Genomic DNA, 19,493 nt, shown 5'->3' with positions numbered 1-19,493 from the left:
TCACATGAGTTCCTCTTAGGCCCTCCTTGGACTTCGATTTTGGACGCCTGGTGAAAGAGGGATCTGGGTTGTAACTGGCACTATTTCTCAGGCCTGCCGCATGCTTTGTGACACACTACAAATGGGTATACTAAGCATGTTTTGTAATTTTTTTAAAAAGAAACTGGAGACTTTGTCACCCAAGAGAGCCCTGAAACGCTGACACTCTGGTGGCGATGGGCACCCCGGGCACCCAGATCTTGGGCTCTGTGACCATTTTCTGGGAAGAGGAACCAGGGCTCCTTGGAAAAGTGGCTGATTCTAGGGCTGGGCCAAGAAATACCCATAATACATGTGGAGCATCTTAAGGTGTCAGAAAGTAAGGAAGTGCTCCAAAAACCGCACGGGGACAGAGGATGTCAGAGGGACCCAGGAGCTCCCTGGAGGAGTTCTGAGTAGCCAAAGCTGGAGCACTTGGGCTACAAAAACAAGGAACACACTATTGAACTCTGAGTATAAAAAAAAGCACCTGTGAGTCCACAATGATACAGATAACGATTAAAATAATAAATAAGTGGAGGGGAATAGGAGACTCTCCCATGCAGAAAATTCCGAATCATTTATTTTTTTAAAAGATTTTATTTATTTGAGAGAGAGTACACGGGGATGGGGGAGGGGCAGAGGGAGAGAGAAAATCTCAAGCAGACTCCCCAGTGAGCACAGAGCCCGAAGCAAGGCCCGATCTCATGACCCTGAGGTCACGACCTGAGCAGAAACCAAGAGTCAGATGCTTAACCGACTGAGCCCCCCAGAGCCCCCTGAATCATTGATTTAGATTCTCCACCCCAACTGTGCACTTTGCATGGTGACTTCCTTTCCGAGAGATCAGTATGGAAAGGAGAGGAGAGTCACCTTACAGTGAATGAAGCTGATGGAGACCACCTGAGCCAGGGGGTCAAGGTCACCATGAGCAGGGGAAGTCATGTTGATAGGATGCACCTTTGACATGATGCAGTGGGAATGGCACTTTCTTCTGCAGTCCTGCTCACCGAAACCCGTAACCCCATCTAACCAGGAGAGAAACAACGGGCAAATCCCCGCTGGGAGACATTCTGCAAAACAGCTGGCTGGTACCCCTTGAAAGTGTTAGCAACTCCAAGGAAAGTCAGAGAAACTGTCACAGCCCAAAGGAACCTAAAGAGAGAAGAGGACAGAATGTGGTGTGATGCCCTGGAGGGGATTCTGGAAGAGAAAAAGGACATGAGGGAGAAAACTAAAGATGTCTGCATAAACAATGGACATTAGTTGGACCAGCCTATCTCGGAGGAGGCCCAGAGGTGGCAGCCGTGTGCCCAGCCAGAAGGGCACGATCCTGAAGCCCCGTTTCCACGAGGACTGACAGGGGCAGATGGTGACATGGTTTCAGCAGCGGACATGGCAGAGCCACAGAGGCGGGCCCAGCGAGCCAAGGCACACTGCTTTGACCGTGCCCTGCATCAGAACCCATCTGGCCCATCGCGGGCTGCCCCCCGGTGAGGCATTGCACCAAAGTCCAGCTGGCAGGGGCTTTTGCTTGGAAGGGTTACTGGTGCCTGGCATCCCCGAGAAGGTGGCACAGACCGTTGGGATCTCAGTGGCTCCAAGAAGGCCGAACATGTCCACATGACTAGCTCTGCCAAAGAACTCGGATTGGGCACCCAGCTGATGGGCTGGGTCATGCCCACACGGAATGTCCATGCGGAGAGAGTCGGGGTCCTCCCGGAGAAGAAACGCAGGCTGTTCGTCAGTCTTCATGTGACCCGTGCCAATGCCCTGCTCTTCGGCTTCCGGGCAAAAAGGGCCAAGGAAGCTGCAGAACAGAATGTTGAAAAGAAAAATTAAATTGCCAATCAACATGTGATTAAAAAAAAAGAAATTGACATTAGTTAATAAGGATATAGTAATAGTTATTAGTTGTGACAGGTGCACCACCCAAATATAAGATGTTATGCTGCCTGGGTGGCTCAGTCAGTTAAGCGTCTGACTCTTGGTTTCGGCTTAGGTCATGATCTCGGGGTCCTGAGATCAAGTCCCACATCTGACTCTGCGCTCAGCATGGAGTCTGTCCCTCTCCCCCCTCTATTTCTCCTCCTCTCTCTCTCTTTCATAAATAAGTAAAATTTTAAAATGCATATGTATGTAAGATGTTACATATATAACGTGTGTGTGTGTGTGTAATGTTAACAATAAGGCAAACTGAGCTTGGGATATATGGAAACTCTCTGTACTATATTCGCAAATTTTCTGTAATCTGAAGTCATTCTAAAACTAAAAGTTTGATGGGAAGTAAGCCACCCAGGGTCACACACCTAGAATTCAGCAGGGCTGGAACTGAAGCCCAGGGAGGGGCATTTGAACACCAATTGCAACATCCAGGAGATGCGAACCTGAACGTTGCTACCAGTTCTCTCCTGCCCCCGCTCCCTGAGACGCATGAGTGCACGGCGTCCTGACATGTTGGTGGGGTTTGAGTGAGGAATGCATTTTTCTGCTCTGCTTCTAAATTGCCTTATCTGCAGGGTTGGCCGTCCATGAGCCTCTCTTGATGGTGAACTCTGTTCCACTTTGACCATTACTGTTCCAGGCACAGAGTTCAGGCCTATAGGATTCAATTTAGTGATAATAGCAAGAATTTCATTTTCTCTCCTTTTCAGAGTGCCTTAGCTCTACTGACTCATTTAATCCTTGCAGTACCCCAGTGTGGTAAGTAGTGTTCCATAGCCCAGTTATAGATAGGAAGCTGAGGGTCCAAAAGGTTTAATACCTTGTCCAAGGTCATTCAGTTCCTGAGTGGCAGGGCCAGAACCTGGGGTCCAGAGTCTATGCTCCTAACTGCTATATTCTCTGATGGATGCTATCTTTAGAGTTTTTTTTAAATTCCCGGATAAGAGTAGAGATTGGCCACTATATCAGACCTAGGTAGTTCTAGAGGCCTCACAAAGTGGGAAAATAAAGACAAGTTATTTGTCCCGATGTAAGGTGGCGTTGGGGCCGTTTTTACAAAGAAGATTATATCAACAGAGCCTCTTCAGGCTTTTGGCAACAGGAAAGGGAAAGAAAAGCATTTGAAATAGAAGGGACAGCAGGTGCAAAGGCCCTGCAGCGGGCGTGTACCAGTTGCTGAAGGAATAGCAGGAGGCTGCCGTGTCTGCAAGTGCAGTGAGAGATGAGGTGGAGATGGGTTGCAGCACACAGGGCCCTCCTTTGTGAGGACCGAGCTTTTATTCCAAGGGAGGTGGGAGCCATTGTGGGGTTTTGAGTAGAAAAGAACGGGACCTGACTTAAGAGTGAACAGGACCCTTCTGGCTGCAAGATGTGGCCTGGCCTGGCAGGATGGAGTGTAGAAAGGGAAGAAGCAGGGAGAGTGAGGAAATGACCCAAGAGTCTGACTTGGAGGTCCCCAAACTACTTCTGTAAAGAGCAAGGTAGTAGCTAGTTCATGCTTTGCCAGTCACACTATCTCTGTCTTGACTACTCGGTTCTCTTGTTGTAGGACAGGAGCAGCCATGGACAGTAGTAAATGAATGAACTTGATGGTGCTGCAATAAAGCTTTATGTGGGGGTGCCTGCGTGGCTCAGTGAGTTAAAGCCTCTGCCTTCAGCTTAGGTCATGATCCCAGGGTCCTGGGATCGAGCCCCGCATCGGGCTCTCTGCTCCGTGGGGAGCCTGCTTCCTCCTCTCTCTCCACCTGCCTCTCTGCCTATTTGTGATCTTTATGTGGCAAATAAATAAATAAATAAATAAAATCTTTTTAAAAAATTAATAAAGCTTTATTTGCACAGGGAGGCCGTAGTTTGCTGAGCGCTGATCTCAGTGGGAGATAAGGAGGGCTTGGAGCGCAATGGGAGCAGTGGAGGAGGTGTGAATGGTCAGATCGTGGACATATACCAACTACACATTGACTTATTGTGAATATATATTGACCTATGGTGGACATACATTGATGGGAGAGCCAGCAGGATTTGCTGATGGGTTCATGGAGGAATGTGAGGGGAAGCAAGGAGTCGGGGACTGTTCCAGGACACAAGCAGGATCCAGCCTAGTGTTGGGTACACAGTAGGTGATCAGTAGGTCTGTGTGTTAAATGAGCCGTGCAGCATTTCATGTACATGTACCTCCTCTTTCCCAGTGATATGTTAAGTACCTGGAAGGCAAGAGCCACTTTTCATCCTTGAAACGTCCCTGCTCTTGACCCATGCATTGTGTGATATGGTTCTGGGGCCACAAGAAGTGTTTTTACAAATGGTTTTTGTAGATCTGGGCTCCTCCTCTCCATCACTGTGTAGCCTGGGGGCACTGTATCCGTTTGCTGGGGCTCCCAGAACAAAGTACACACACTGGGTGGCCGAAACGACAGGAACACTGTGTCACGGTTCTTGAGACCAGAAGTCTGAGATCAAGATGCCGGCAGGGTTGGTTCCTTCTGATGGTGGTGAGGGAGAGTCTGTGCCATGCCTGTCTGTCCTCATGTTCAGCGGGCATCCTCCCTGCCTGTGTCTGTCTCTGTGTCGACATTTCCCTTTTTTATAAGGATGCCACCATACTGGATTAGAGCTACCACCCTCTTGATCTCACCTTAACCTGGTCATCTACAAAGAGCTTATTTCCAAATAAGATCTGTTTGCAGGTCCTGGGGGCTGGGGTTTCACAATCACAACTCAGCCCACAACAGCACGTTTCTGCACTTCTCCCCACTTCGTCTTCTCCTCCATGAGATGGCACGTCAACAGCATCACCCTTAATATAGGCAAAGTGCTGGGCACCTGGGTGGCTTAGTCGGTTAAGCATCTGCCTCCGGCTCAGGTCATAATTCTAGGGTCCTGGGACCAAGTAGCCCATCAGGGCCCCTGCTCAGCAGAGCAATCTGCTTCTCCCTCTCCCTTGATTCCTCCCCTGCTCCTGCGTTAGATCCTGTCTCCTTCCCATGAAACATTTCCTGTTTTCAAAGGCAATGCATATGTACATTATCCTTATAGAAAAAGAGAGAGCGGAGGAGGGAGAGAAGGAGGGAGTAAGCATTCTGATGAACTTAAAGCCTCCTTTGACCACTAACCCAATCCCAATGCCTTCCCAGATAGAACTGCTGCTTCCAATCAGATGCATAAGCTTTCAGATCTTTCTTTTTCCATTTATGTATATGTATATATGCATATAAAATATTTTACTTTGTTTTTAATGGGTCTTTATAAATACAGTTGATGCTTAAACAACATGGGTTTGCTTGTTTTTTTAGGACTTTTTTATTGGAGAGAGCGAGCAGGGGAAGGCGTGCAGGGAGAGGGACAAGCAGTCTCCACACTAAGCACAGAGCCCAACATGGGGCTCGATCTCATGACCCCGTGATCATGACCTGAGCTGAAACCAAGAGTCAGATGCTCTACTGATTTCTGATTGAGCCGCCCATACATGAGTCTGAATTGCATGGATCTACAGATATGCAGATTTTTTAATAAATACATCACAGTCCTATATTTATTAAAAGTAAAACATATTTTCCTTATGATTTTAATACTTTCTTTTGTGTAGCTCACTTTATTATAAGAATATAGTATATAATATATAAAATATGTGGCAACTGTTTATATTACCAGTAAGGCTTCCAATCAACAAAAGCTCTTAGCAGTTAAGTTTGGGGGTAGTCAGAAGTCATACACAGATTTTTGACTGCGTGGGGGTCAGTGCTCCAAAACCCCATGTTTTTCCTAGGTCAACAGCATATGTACAGTGTGAACCTGGCTGTATTGTTCCCCAGGCTTCTCTTTTTTCCCCACACACAATGGGATGTCTTGGGAATACGTCCATGTGCTAACATAAAAGTCTCCCTGACTCTTCTGACCCGCCAGGCAGGAGTCTGCTGAATGGACGTACCACGGTTTATTTAGCAAGGATCCAGTTGAGGGAACTTGAGGTGTTTTCCTGCTTTTCACCGGGATGATGGACATTCTTGCACAAGCCAATGTGCAGGTGTTTCTATGGATCAGAAAATGTGAATTCTCCGTGGCTGGAATGGCATGGAGGCCCAGGCTTCTCACCCAGGTCCGGGCATCAGAACCTTTCCTCTGTCTTTATGAGCGGATCCTGCTCAGACCCCGCAGGATGGCCACACTTGACCTCGAAGAGGCAAGAAACACCCTAGGCTGTGAAAAGCCAGCATCCCACCTCCAAAGCCTGGCCTCCCACGTGGGAGAATTGGGGGGTGTAGGATCTTCCTCCCCCAGAGCTCCCCTCCTCGGCACTGTCACACTCCCCTCACTGCCAGCCCAGGCCCAGCGGGTAACAGGATCCAGGTCAGCTGGTGGAGTATGAGGTAGTGTCTAGCTGAGCGCCATGGTATTTTATGAAGCCCGAAATGTGATCGCTACTGTTGTCACACTTTAGCGCCCCCAACAATCCCCTTGCAAATGAGAAAACCAGAGCCTCCCACATGCCTTTCCCCTGACATCAGGGAAAGCACAGGGAGCCCTGCCCAGGGGCCTGAGCCCGTGTGACCCCCGGAGCAGCTTTTAAGCTTGAGGCAAGGACTGGAGAGCAGAAGGAGGTGTTTTTCCAATTTCAGGCAAAGCCATGGACGGGGGGTAGAAGTCTGCTACTAATTTTGTTTTCTCTCTGCCTGGGTCTTCAAAGTCAGCGTTGGCTTTTAAAGACCATTTTCAGGAACATATTAGGCTTGCCGGTCGAGGACCCTTCCATCTAGGTAAGATTTCTGCAGCTCAGAGGGCTCCAACTAGCACGCCCACTGGGGCCATGTAAGCAGGTAACGTGAAGGGCAGAAAACCCAGACAAGCCTGCAGAGCCCTGGAAAGGGCCAGGGACAGCTCGGGACGGATGAATGCAAGCCTCACACTGCCAGAGCGTGTAAAGTCTGAGTCGCCGAAAATCTGGAAAGACAGAGGAAGAGAGTGAGAACAAGAAGGGAGAAGGCGAGGAGAGAAAGAGAGGTCTCCTGAGTTTACATATTGGCTCTTGTTCCAAAAAAAATGTTTCAAGCATAGCGTGGGCTGAGTGAGCCCGGTCTCCAGGCCAGCTCGCAAGCTCTTCCCTAAGTGAGCTTATCAGCACAGAAGAATTATCAGCCTGGTTCCTTTACGCCTTGACAGCAACACTGTCCACTAGAATTTTCTGTGACGATGGCGAACATGCGCTGTCTGGCACGGTAGCCAGTGGCCACATGTAGCTACTGAGCACTTGAAATAGGCCTAAGGAACTAAATTTTGTATGCTGTTGAATTTAAGTTTACTTAAAAATAATTATCAATAGTCACATGTGGCTAATCACTACTGTATTAGACAGCGTGACTGTAGAACCTTTCAAGCTGGGGTGTACCGTTGTGTTCTGCTATTTTAGGAAAGGTCTTGTGGAGACCTGAGACCACCAAATATCGATGAGTATTCCAGGCCCATGGGAAGAAAGGAAATGCAGAATGAGGAACAGTAGAGGTTTGGGTGTAAGCTAGCTCAAGAGCAGTCACTCCGTAGCCCGTTTTTTTCCCCAGTGCTCCCCAAATTGCTTCTCAGTTGGGTTCGCCACTTAACATCCGCCATGTTCTTTCCCCTCTGCCCCTACTCCCACCTGCCCGCATGGTGGAACTTCCCCACCATCCAGGCCCTTTCCATCCAGGCCTGTCAGAGCACGCTGCTACCCAGGCCCTGGCGTTGTCCCAGGCCCACGGATGTGAGAGGTCCCAGGTGTCAGGACTCAAGGTCACACTTTGCCACAGGGCTGTGGGCCAGCGTGTGCCAGGGACTCTGGAAGCGAACCTCACCTTCTGGCAAACCCCTTAGCAATCCAAACCCCATTCAGGGGACCAGAGAGAGAACAGTGGCCACACCACCCCTTTCTCCCAGGCTCCAGCCTTGATCCCCACGGAGTAGCCCAGGCCGCCCCAAATGCCACTGTCCCCACCCCCACATCTCCATAACAACATGGTTACCCCATAGGTCTTTAAAAATTAATGAGGGGAGGGGTTCCCATCATTCCCATCCCCTGCAGATCTCCTATTCTCGAAGATAAATTCAAGCCTCTTCCTTAAGTAAAAAGAGATATGCTCTGGGACGCCTGGGTGGCGCAGTTGGTTAAACGACTGCCTCCGGCTCAGGGCGTGATCCTGGAGTCCCGGGATCGAGTCCCACATCAGGCTCCCAGCTCCATGGGGAGTCTGCTTCTCCCTCTGACCTTCTCCTCGCTCATGCTCTCTCTCACTGTCTCTCTCTCTCAAATAAATAAAATAAAATCTTAAAAAAAAAAAAAAAAAGAGATGTGCTCAAAACGTTGACAACGCCTTTTTTTTTTTTCCCAGATTCTACCCACCCATCAACCAGCCAGAGATGTCCCCACCACTTTTTTTCTTAGAGGTCAACCTCAGAGTTCCATGTGCTTCCCCTCTCCCTTGTAGTGTTTTCCAGGAGACACCTGCCTCCTGAAATTACCCTGCAACCAAAATGTGGACACTCCTGAATCTTAACGCAATAATGGAAACTACCGTTCATGCCACACCTGCCGTGTTCCAGCCCCGGCGCTAGGTGCATTTAGCCCAGCACCTCCCTTCTCCTCACGCCAAGCCCGTGAAGGAGCTTCCTCTGTCTCGCATTTTCCCAAGGTGACCTTGGAGGCTCAGGGTGGTTATGCCACTGGCTCGAGGTCACACAGCCAGGAGGTGGTCAGATTCCAGAGCCTGGGTTTCACCAGGAGCCGGAACAGGCACAGCACGCTCATGGTTTTCGCCTGGTCCTCCTGCCACCTGGCTGGACTTCCTGGCGGGGGCAGAGGTGACCCATCTGGCTGGATGTTGCGTGTAGCTTCATGGAGGCGATTATGTGACCCGGTTGCAAAGTGACAGAAATCCAACCCCACTAGCTCCAACCAAAGAGCCCAGGGAATCGTTTCCTGTGGTGGCTGTAACTGATCACCACACACTCAGTGGTTTAAGCTGAGTGTTCCCGTATCGTTCTGGAAGTCGGGTGTCCAGAAGCAGTCTCACTGGGCTGAAGACGCTGGCAAGGCTGGTTTCCTCTGGAGGCTCTGAAGGGAGGAGTCTGGGCCTTTTTTGGTGTCTAGTGGGTATCTGTATTTCCGGGCTTGTGCCATCCCAATGCCGTCCCAATCCTATTCTCTCCGTCGTCAAATACCCCTCTGCTTCTCACTCACAGGACCCCTTGTAATTACACGTAGGGCCCACCTGGATAATCCAGAATAATGTCCCCATCTCAGGACCTTTAACTTAATCCCTTTGCAAAGTCCCTTTCGCCATATAAGGGGCCTGGAATTGGGGCATGGACATTTGGGAGATGGGGGGGGGTATTAATTACTCAGGTTACCACGGTCAGGGTGGTCTGGTTTCTGGTTTCAGCTGGGGCTGGATCCCGGGGATCCAATCCTGTGATCAGGGCCTCATCCGTCTCCAGCTCTCAGATCTGCTTTTCTCCAGACTGAATCCCACCACCTGGCAGCTGCGGTAGAGGAGAGGCCCCCTCCCCGAGGTCCCACCAGAGTCCCCGGCCGGCCCTCACTGGTCTAGTTTAGACCACATGCTCCCCTTTCACACCATCACTGAGGCTGGAAGGCTCCTGGGTCCCTCTGATTGGTTGGGCCTGGGTCACGTGCCCACCTCCGTCATCTCCTCCTCTCGGTCTTAACTCACCCGTACTAAGATGTTTCCCCAAAGAGAACTGAGCCGTGTGTGAGTGGTGGTGAGCAGCAGGGCACGGGAGTCTGCGGAATGGCAAGCCTCGTACATTACACATTATAAGTACCCGATCAATGCTGGCCACAGATCACGGGACACAGAGGGGGCCTGGGGAAGGGGCTGCCTCTGGAAGTGAATGCTTGATCGATCCAAGGTTCCCTGTACGAATGAAGGCAGAAGAGCCTTCCACGCAGAAGACATACCTTGATTAAGGCAAAGGCTTCGACCGCAGGGCCGGGATGCCCATATGTCCTCACACACCCAAGGGCAGAGGCAGGTGGTCCCGTTTTGTGCCTGTCCTCCCAATGCAATCTTAACAGCAGTCCCTTTACTTGCAAAACAGTCTGGGTGTGCATGATAGATTACATGATCACTCCCCCGCAACAGCCAACCTCGTTTACAAGGGTCCCAAAGGCAACAGAAGGCATGAGACTTCATGGGAGGTCACCTAACCTTTAGGGGCAAAGCTCACAGTAGAATCCAGGACTCCTGACTCCCACGCCAGTGCTCAGCTTATGAAACTGACTCGCTCTCAGAGACCACAGTCACACTTCCTCTTTTTCTCCTCTTGCCACATTCTCCGTAGGATTGTGACCAGATCCACGTTGACGACGTCTCATCTGATGACAACGGGCAAGACCTGAGGTAGGAATTTGGGGAGCCCAAACTGCCCCCTTTTGATTGGTTATTGAGCTTGCCTTCCACCAGAAGCGGAGAGGAGGGGCGGGCTGGGTTATGAGGGTGAGCGTACCTGCCTGGGTCAGAGCCCCAGGTCACAGCCCCAACCCCCAGCCTGCAGCCTCCTCTGCATCACCCAGTCACAGAGATTTCCAGAGACTCTCTGTCACTCTGCTTATGTTCACCTCTCGGCGATTTCTTGTCAGCTGCCTAAAGTAATGCATGCATATTGGTTAAAAAAAAAAAAAAATCAAACACCACTTCTGACCTTGCCTCCCAGAATCACCACCACCAAGAGTTTGGCACCCCTTCCTCAAAGGCTTGATTGCTTCATTAGCATACATATATTATTTAATATAAATGTTGATACAGTCGATACTCAAAAAAATATTTCTTGACCAAGTAAGCGGTATGCCTAGTTTCTAGGGGAAAACACGGGTAGGACATGGGTTCCAGAAATAAGGTATCCCACCGCTCAAAACGAGACAGCTTTCAGAGGAATGTGGCTGGAATGTTCCAAGCCTGCCCCTGAGAAAACCTTATAAAAATGGAGCCATAGTTAATCTGTGCTTATCCAAAATTATCCCAGCCCAGTAACTCCCACCCCATCAAAAATATTACTAGACTGCATGGTGTTTTGCTTATGGGACCAGGAACTTCACTTAGTGTTTGCTTCCTCGATGTGTCTTCCATCTTACTCCGAAGAAAGAAATCAAAGCTTCTGTCACTGGGCCCTGGAGGTCTTTTCAAAGCCCAGCAGTACTAGGAGGGATAGGCAGGCGCCTGCTTCTTATTAATTAGCCATTCTGAAAATCCCTTGCAGTCAGGACTGGCAAGGAGCAAGGCTCCAGTACCAGCCGGGGCGTCTCTATTTGTGGAGTAAATAAACCCCAGATCAAGGTTAACTGTGCCCTTTCCACGACGTCATAGCTGGGAACCACTCTTCCCTTCACGCCACCGAGCAACCAGGATCCCGTGTTTACGACATCTCCCCTATAGCTGGCTGGCGTGGGACAGAGAGCAGGTTCTGCTGAAGGCCGTCTCATGCTGAGCTGTTGGGGACCTCACTCCCAGAACCCACCATCCAAGGATGGTTTTCCCCATAGACACCAACTTCTTCATGCATTCATTTGAGAAGTCTCTTTTGAGTACCTACTGTGTGCCGGGCACCAAGCATCAAATACCCTTTCCTGTTTACTTCAGTTCACACAGAAACCCACCTTGGGGGGCTCCTGGGTGGCTCAGTGGGTTGGGCCGCTGCCTTCGGCTCGGGTCATGGTCTCAGGGACCTGGGATCAAGCCCCGCATCGGGCTCTCTGCTCATCGGGGAGCCTGCTTCCCTCTCTCTCTCTCTCTCTCTGTCTCTCTCTCTGCCTGCCTCTTTGCCTACTTGTGATCTCTCTCTGTCAAATAAATAAATAAAATCTTAAAAAAAAAAAAAAGAAAGAAAGAAACCCACCTTGGTAATGCCCTTATTCTGCACCACGCCCTATCCCAGCTGTGTTTTGTGCATCAACACCCTCATCTTCCCGGTTACCGCAGGGAGCACCACATGCTCTTCTCTTCCTCCCCATTTTACAGCTGGGGAATGGGAGGCACAGAGAGGTTAAGTAACCTGCGGAACCTCACACAGCTGGTACGTGAGGGTGGTACGGTTCATGAATGTCCTTCCCTACCCTCCTGTTTTCTGGGCAGAACATCCAGGGACCTCCCCCAGGGTGTCCTCGGAGTTCTTAGCACGTTGTGTTCTTTTTCAAGAACCAATTATCTGGCCTTTCCACACTACTCCGAGAGGGGTCCTTAAGGCGTAGTCCTGGGTTCCCTTCGTAACTTAAAGGAAACGTCCACCATGTCCCGAGCCCTTGATGTCCTGCCACTGGGGCAGGAGGATGTCCTCAAATTCCTTACAGCCGGAACTCACTTAGGTGGCACCAACCTTGACTTCCACACGGAACCGTACATGCACAGAGGGAAGAGTATTGGCGCAGGGCCCCTGGGTGCCTCAGTCATTAAGCATCTACCTTCGGCTCAGGTCATGATCTCAGGGTCCTGGGATCAAGCCCCGCATCAGGCTCTCTGCTCAGCGGGGAGCCTGCTTCCCCCTCTCCCGCTGCCCCGGCTTGTGTTCCCTCTCTTGCGTTCTATTAAATAAATAAAATCTTAAAAGAAAAAAAAAAAGAGCATTGGCGCATACATCATAAATCTGAAGAGAATGTGGGAGAAGCTCCACAGGCAGCTCGTCACGTGGTCGCCTGTTGAAGACCTGGCGGATGGCCATGTCACCGGCTCATGGCTGGTGAGCTGTGTCGTGCCACCTCCCTCCCAGAACCTTCACCAACCAGATCCACGCAGCCTTCCAGCAGCCATGACTGATCCCGGAGCTGACGCCCAGCCTCTCACAGTGGTCAGCCCTGGGATCAGTAGCCACAGAGGGGCCACTCTGCCTACGATGGCTCCGTGTCACAGACTCTCCCCCGCACCATGTGGACCCTGTCACCCCATCCAGCAACAAGGGAGCTCCCGCGGTGGGTCCGACGTGGTGGGTCTGTTGTGGCAGGTGCTGGCCCTGCGTGTCCGTGGCACCATCTCCTGTGAGCACACACGGGAGGTCACACCTGATCGTGGCTTCTGCAGAGACTTCTGAAGAGACCGAGAAGGGAGAGCAGGCCACCGCTTGAAAGGTCATGACCAAGGAGGAGTTTCGGGGTGAAGGACTGTTCTGGCTCCCAAGTTCACTGCTGCTTGACACGAGGCTGCAGACGGGTCCTCAGAGTCTACCTCTGAGGCCCTGAGGATCAAGTCACCCGGGCCAGTGTGCGGGCCTGCATGTCCCAGAGAGCCCCCAAGGGCCTGGCCTCTGCTCGAGCAAGGCTGAGCCCCAGGCACAGTACAGGGGGGTCACAGTGGCATGTCCCATCACGCTGCGGTCGGGCGCTGGACACGGCAGATGCCACACAGGGAGCGTGACCCAGCACCTCATGCTTTCCAAATGTCCTTTGATCTCCACAGCAGCAGAGCCCTGAAGCCCAGGGACGGACGTGAGATACAATTTCCAAGTTTTGCCTCATTCCTGCTGCAGCACGTCTTTGTAAAAAATAACGTGTCTTTATTTCCACTCTTCAGCTCATCGTAGAACATCTAGAAAGTGCGGAGTAGTACAAGAGGGGGGAAATCAGCCAGACTCACTCCCTGAAACAGCCAGAGAACCACACTGGCCTGTCTCCTCCTGCTCTTCTTTTCCAGGAAGAGACTCAGTGGGCGGGGGGGGCGCCCAGAGGAAGAGAGAGACCATCTCAAGCGGGCTGCACACCCACAGTGGGGCCCCATGCGGGGCTTGATCTCACAACCCTGAGATCACGACCGGAGCCAAAATCAAGAGTCCGACGCTGAACCGACTGAGCCACACAGGAAGAGAATCATTTTTGAAGCTTTGGGTCATGCTCTACACACATCCCTTGTCACGCTCTGGTTTTCCCCTGCAACGCTGTGATTTTGCAAACCTCCAGCAAGGCTTCTGGCAGAGGGGAAAGAAGATGGGGGTCTCTGGTACGTTGGGGTTTTCATTCTCACGTGCTGGTTGCTGTCGGCGGCGACTCGCCCCCGCTCCCCTGTCCGCGTTCCCAGCTGCCGCCTCTGTCGCCAGCTCCGTGAGACCCTCGGACTCCTCCCCAGTCCACACAGAGCGCCGCTTGGGCCGGCATGCTGCATCCGGACCGGAGGAGTGTGTCTGCGAAGCACCAGCAATCAGCTCTGCCTCATTTAACAAATCAAAAAATTCAGGCTATGATTATTTCTGTGAAAGACAGGGAGATGTCACAGCGTGGGAAGAAAGGGCTGGCAGCCAGGCCTTCCAGGGAACACGGAGCAGCGCCGATCTGGGGATCGAAGTAGCGGGAACTAACATGTCTCCTGGACTCTTCTGTCGGGATGAACCAGCTGCAACCGTTTTTTTTGGAATTCCCTTCTAGCTTCTAATTCTAAAGGGGGCGGGGCTTATCCTAGCTTGGCCACCGCGAGGGCTTCATGCCCACCACCCACCAACCCTATCTCTCCCCTCCCTCCCCGCAGCACGTACAACTTCTCGGCCGACGGCTTCCACAGCTCAGCCCCGGGAGCCAACATGTGCCTGGGCTCCGGCGTCCACGGCGGCGTGGACTGGATGAGGAAGCTGGCCTTCCGCTATCGGCGGGTGAAGGAGATGTACAACACCTACAAGAACAACGTCGGTGGTGAGTGGTCGAAGGCCCCCGCTCCACCCAGGGCGGCGGGCGGTCGGGGCGGCGGGGGGGACTGCCCTGCTCAGGCCACACCCCTCGCCGAGGCAGGGTCAAGGGTGGCCGTGGTCCGTTGCATGTGCAGACAATAGCTTGCTCAGTGCGCACCTTCAGGTCACGCTCTGGAAGGGGACACGAGCGTCTCCACGTCCTCACTCGGGGTTGCGGGGAGACGCAGGAATAGACGATGCAGCCTGCCCAGGATCCCACAGCCCACGGGCAGTGGAGCGGGTTTGGGGGTTAGCCTCCCACCCCATGGCTACATCAGGTGTGGTCTGAGGCTGGGGTGGCCCGGCCACCTGTGTTCCAACACATCCTGGGCGACTCCGGCACTCACTGGAGTTGGGGGACCGGTGGCTTCAGCCCCTGCTGCCCAGACAGTGGGCTGCGGACCAGCCGCGTAAGCATCACCTTTGTTGTCAGACTCTAGGGACCCCCTCCAGGCCACTGGGTCAGAATCAGCATTTTAAACAAGATTGCCAGGTAATCTGTGGAAACGCTGAAGCTGGAGAAGGCCTGGAAGCTGCTGGTTCTCAAACTGGAACCACCTGGGGCATTTCCAGCTCTGATCTTGGCCTGGCTGCAGCCGGGGTTGGAATCCCAGGGTTCAGGCCCTGATGTGCGGGCAAGGTGAAAGCCGCCGGCTTCTTTGCCACCTCTGCCCACACTCCGTGGCCTCTCACACCCAAGTCTGTGGACGGCAAGAGTGAGGCAGAGGGCTGCAGGCTCAGCCCTGCCTGCTCAGCCGCCCTGATTTGGAGAAAGGAGGGGAGCAGGTGCGCTTGGGGGAGAGAGGGATGGAGTCGGCCAACCGAGGCCACCTGCTCCTCATCTAGGTGAAGCCCCAGGAAGCGCCCAGGGCTCCTGTCGGGCTGCTCTGCTCTCCCCTAAGCTGAGGGGAAACAGCTTAGGTCAACAGGCGAAGGGAGCCTGCAGCAGGCAGGATACGGTGGGGAGCCCCCCTGCCCCCACCCCAGTTTCTGCATGTTCCTCCCCCACTCCTCTCCCCCAGCTCTCTCTGCATCACAGAACTAGCCTGGTGAGGGCCGCAGCCTCCAGCCTGGGGGTCGTCACACAGCCCAGGGTCCCGAGGGTTTGGGAAGTTGTGCTCAGAAGAGAGACATCCCCAAAAAACAGGATGAAAATAGAAAAGGCTTAACAGATCCACATCAGGAGGCAGGGCTGGGTACAGAGGCCTTTGCCTGATTTTACACCTCCCTCTGCCACGTCCTGTTAGAACCCTTGAGCAGGTTACTTAACCCATGTGTGCCTCAGTTTCCTCAGGCATAAGGGGAGACTAACGATGCTGCCCGACTCCTAGGATGAATGTCAGGATAATACGAATTAACACATGGGACTGGCTTGCAACTGTGCTGCTGCGCAGTGAGCATTTCTTGAATGTTGCTCTTGTCTGGGGAAGGAGACCAGCCTGGGGAAAAGCTGCGGGTTGGGGGCAAGCAGACAGAAGCCAGAAGCATACTTCCCTAGCAGGTGCAAAGTAGGAGGGGTTGACCAGCTGCCTTTGCCCGTGGAAGCACGTGTGAAGCCTCTTGTAAACTCTGTGGTCCCGTGCGCCCAGCAGTTTGTGTCATTATTAAGGGCTGTGAGGAAGGTGCAGAGAGAAGGCGAGCCAGAGACCATCTACAGCACTGTGTCCCAGTGAATCCCTTCTCCCTTGAACAAAAACCGATTCGGCACCAACCGCACGCCAGCCCCTGTGATAGCGCCGCCCAGGGGCTGGTTCCGCCGTGGTGAACAAAACCAGCTCGGTCCCTGCCCTTGTAGGGCCAACAGCATGGTGAGCAAAGCAGACACTGAACACACGATCACACAGATGTGTGTGAAATCCTGGTTGTGACAAGTGCGATGGACAAGCGGCACAGGGTGTTGGGAGAGTGTAAAATAGAGACCTGACCAGGGCAGGCCTTCCAGAAGAAATGACATTGAAACGGAGTGTGAAGGACTTAGCCAAAAGGGAGGATAAGATATGAAGAGGGGTCTAGGCTCTCAGATGAGGTGTGCAAAGGTACTTGGTGTGTCAGGGGACAAAAAGGAGGCCACTGGGGAGGGAACAGAAGGACAGGAGGGCAATGGCAAGAAATGAGACCAGGAACTAAGCAGGCTCAGGGGCCGGGGCTCTGGAGGCTTAACTTTATCTCAAGGGCCTTGATGGCTGACAGACTCCACAGGTCTAGACAGCCTGCTGCCTTGGTGTCACAGCTGTCTCCCCGCTCACTAAGCCTCACTAAGCCTCAGCTTCTCCACCTGACTTACACAGTGTTGTCAATTATATCTCAATTTTAAAAAAAAAGAAAAAATGTCCACCTCTAGGGTCACTGTGAAAATGAGTGAAATAAATCATTAAAAGCCCAGGCCATACACACAGTAAGCACTCCATAAATGTTTTCTTATTCATTTTTTATCTTTACGGTAACAGTATAAATGCTATGATCTGCATTTTTTTGTTCATCTGCATATGCAGTGCCTATTACAATACTGAGTACACAGAAGGGACTCCCAAATTCTTTGTTGGATAGATGGATGGGCAGAGGGAGGGAAGGGCGGATCGGTGGGTGTGTGGATGAATGTACCAGTCAGGGGCGAGGATGACTGATCAATCCATCCCAAAGTAAGATTAAAATTACTGGATAAAGTTGACCTTGGGTATCCTCTGATTTGAAACCTCGGGGAACCTGCAGCTAGACTCCCCTTCCCTAGCCACCACCCCCCAAACCTCTCAAATGATAAATACCATGTCTTTATTTCCCTTATCCGTAGGTTTGATAGGAGCTCCCAAAAGAGAGACTTGGCTACAGCTCCGAGCCGAGCTGGAAGCCTTGACCGACCTCTGGCTGACCCACTCTCTGAAGGCGCTTAACCTCATCAATTCCCGGTAGGTGGGAGCCCCCGTTTGCCTTCCTGCCCTTGAACTTTCTCCCATTTGAGGGCAGGGGTTCCTCCATTTCCATACTTGGAGAATTGGACTCTCCCAGTTCTCACTTGCACACTTTCTGGATCTTTGATAAAGCTGAGGTCTCACACGGAAACGTGGACACCTTGTACCACCGCTGAGCAAACAGGTGCTGAGACTTCTCGGGGTCCAGCAGAGCCAAAGACCTTTGCAAAGACCTAGGCTGGTCTGTCCCATCCACTGTTGCCCACAACACCTGCTGGTCACAACAAAGCCCTCTGAAAACCATTGCTGCAGATCACCCGGGGGGCGATTACAAGGTAAGGAGGGTCTGGTTTCATTCCAGGCCTCCCAATAAATTGCCTCTTGCTCTTTAACAAGATCATCTGAGCCAGAGAACAAGTAACTCTCTGCACTAGTGTCCAGAAATCTTGTGACCCAGCATGTGAATGGTGACAAGATGCCGGCCCGTGAGCCAGCTCAGTCCCACGGATATGTCCTGTTTGATACACATTTTGTCCCAAAGACTGGGAAAGGAATCCATAGCTCCATATTTCTAGGTTCTGTCAAAATATCAGAACTGGCCGGCGTTCTCCAGTTTGCCCCAGTCCTCACCGCTCTCTGTTGTCCTACACTGATCCGTATTCCTCATTTCTCTCCCTGAGAGGTGGCTGCAGCAATGTGTGTGTCCTTACAAGAAGCATTTGTTTAACTTAAGTATTACATTCTAACTCTGTAAATAATATTACAGGATTGCGTTTCAATGTGCCAGGCAACCTTGGGCTTAAGAGAGGAATAGCTGAAGGAACTTCGGGCCTCCCCTCGCCTGAAGATGACTTAACCAGAGCTCCAAACCCCACCAGAGCTCCTGCAAACTCCAGGCTCATGCTGCAGGGTGAGGAGGCCTGGCCTTGGTGTTCTGACCTAAGTCTTCTTTGTTCTCAGGCCCAACTGTGTCAACGTACTGGTCACTACCACGCAACTAATCCCTGCCTTAGCCAAAGTCCTGCTGTATGGACTGGGCTCCGTGTTTCCTATTGAGAACATCTACAGTGCAACCAAGACAGGTAGGGAGAACCCAGCCTCGGGGTGATGCAGGGAGGAAGGGTGAGGCTAGCTCTTCATCCCGCATTTGGGAAGCTTAAGGAAAACCGCACTAAGGAAGTTAAAGAACTGGTCTATGGGCATGACTCGGATCCCCAGAACAATCCCGCAAACCATTCGCTTTAACCTCAGCTCCCGAGAAAGTGGTTAGGAGCATCGCTTTCTGAAGTGTGGGTATTAGTAAGGATACCTGCAAACCTGCTGTGACAGACACACACCGAATCCCAGGGCTTACATCAGAATCCGAGCTCCTTTCTCTCGCGCATGTCAACAGACTAGAGGTGACTGATGCAGGTTAGTGGGGCAGCTCTGTCCTCTTCCCCCCTTATTTTTCCACCATCCCCTGCGGTTTTATTCTCGTGTGGTTAAATCAGAATCCTGCCACACTGTTATTCCAACGTCTGGGAAGAGAGGAAGGAGGAAGGAGTAATACATGTCGAATGTTTTAAAGCCAGAACTCCGTTTGGGATACCGGGTGCTTCTACTCACCTCCTATTGGCCCCTGCTTAGTCACATGGCCACGAGTAGTGGCATGGGAGGCTGGGAAATGTAGTCCATTTCTACAAATGTAGCTAAGTGCCATGAACATAGGTAAGTCATGGAACTCTATTACTAAGAGGAAAATAGGGGCACCTGGGTGACTTAGTCAATTAAGCATCTGCCTTTGGCTCAGGTCATGATCTCAGGGTCCTGGGATGGAGCCCCACGTCCAGCTCCCTTCTCAGGAGGGAGTCTGCTTCTCCCTCTCCCTCCTGCTCATGTTCTGTGTGTCTCTCTATCAAATAAATAAATAAAATCTTAAAAATAAAAAAGGAAAATAGCTTC

The 19,493-nt window shown here is 51.8% G+C and overlaps 1 protein-coding gene and 1 pseudogene across 6 annotated transcripts in view; both read left to right on the top strand.

Annotated features, from left to right (window-relative positions):
- The window catches only part of EYA2 (EYA transcriptional coactivator and phosphatase 2), a 273,242-nt gene that overhangs the window by 234,853 nt on the left and 18,896 nt on the right, over window positions 1-19,493 (top strand). For all 6 annotated transcript variants that reach the window (XM_044262903.1, XM_044262904.1, XM_044262907.1 and 3 more), the window contains 4 exons: window positions 10,288-10,346; window positions 14,448-14,608; window positions 17,432-17,546; window positions 18,510-18,631. In XM_044262903.1, coding sequence (XP_044118838.1) covers window positions 10,288-10,346; window positions 14,448-14,608; window positions 17,432-17,546; window positions 18,510-18,631 — 457 coding nt within the window. The remainder of the gene's footprint in view (window positions 1-10,287; window positions 10,347-14,447; window positions 14,609-17,431; window positions 17,547-18,509; window positions 18,632-19,493) is intronic.
- On the top strand, window positions 1,274-1,860 carry LOC122915503 (annotated as a pseudogene).

The sequence above is a fragment of the Neovison vison genome, chromosome 8 (genome assembly GCF_020171115.1).
Source record: "Neovison vison isolate M4711 chromosome 8, ASM_NN_V1, whole genome shotgun sequence".
NCBI classification, from domain to species: Eukaryota; Metazoa; Chordata; class Mammalia; order Carnivora; family Mustelidae; genus Neogale; species Neogale vison.
Note: the sequence above shows the minus strand (reverse complement) of the source record. Positions and strands in the feature narration are given on the sequence as shown.